Raw genomic sequence first — 782 nt, 5'->3', positions numbered from 1 at the left:
AACTACACCCGTTAGATATTTGTTTTTAATTTCATAGGCTTCGATACAATAAATAATTTAAGCAGAGATGGATAGTGGCTAGCAGTGGACGAAACGCGCGTCCTGGATACCACTGCTAGCCACTATCCATCTCTGCTTACCATTCTTGTGAATTAAGGCTATATTGAGGCAATACGCACAGTATGCACATATGCCAATTAGAGACTGACCAGTTGCAGTCCTAACTCATCGATGGGAAGATTCAAATAAACAATACTAAATGAAATAAATAATTTAGTTTTGATTGTTGCAAAAAAAGGATGAATTAAAGTTTATGGAACTCACCTGGTTTGATAGTAAAGATATAATGGACCGATTGATTTTCTTATGTAGTTTAACAATTCGTCCAGAAGCATTTGATCTGTCTCTAGTTCATTAACGCGAATTAATCGATCACCAACTTTAAGTCCAGCTAGCTGAGCTGGTGATTTTGGTAGTATCATTGCTATATATGTTACCTAATATGTTGAACCAGAAGAAGGATAAAAAGTAATTTGGTTAGTACAATGTCGAAGATTTTAAATATAACAGAGTGAATATTTGATACAATGGTTGGTGTGAGTGGTGCGTTTTCTATTAAAAAGAATCCAGTTACAATATTGATTACTTTCAGTCATAACGTACAACATGCTTAGAAAAATTTTACAATGGTATTTAAAATTTTTCTTTGACAAACCAATCGTTTTTACGGTCTATCAAATATTGGTTTCAGGTTTTTGTCTACTTGAGGAATGTGGAATATT

The 782-nt window shown here is 33.5% G+C and overlaps 1 protein-coding gene across 1 annotated transcript; it reads right to left on the bottom strand.

The window, feature by feature from the left end:
• Window positions 1-320: 320 nt before the first annotated feature.
• Window positions 321-482, bottom strand: Smp_182180 (hypothetical protein; the record flags this gene model as incomplete). Its single annotated transcript, XM_018789346.1, has 1 exon — window positions 321-482. One exon carries the CDS (start codon window positions 480-482, stop codon window positions 321-323), a length of 162 nt encoding a protein of 53 aa, XP_018654798.1.
• Between the last annotated feature and the right edge of the window lie 300 nt (window positions 483-782).

The sequence above is a fragment of the Schistosoma mansoni genome, chromosome W, assembly GCF_000237925.1.
Source record: "Schistosoma mansoni strain Puerto Rico chromosome W, complete genome".
Classification (NCBI taxonomy): Eukaryota; Metazoa; Platyhelminthes; class Trematoda; order Strigeidida; family Schistosomatidae; genus Schistosoma; species Schistosoma mansoni.
Note: the sequence above shows the minus strand (reverse complement) of the source record. Positions and strands in the feature narration are given on the sequence as shown.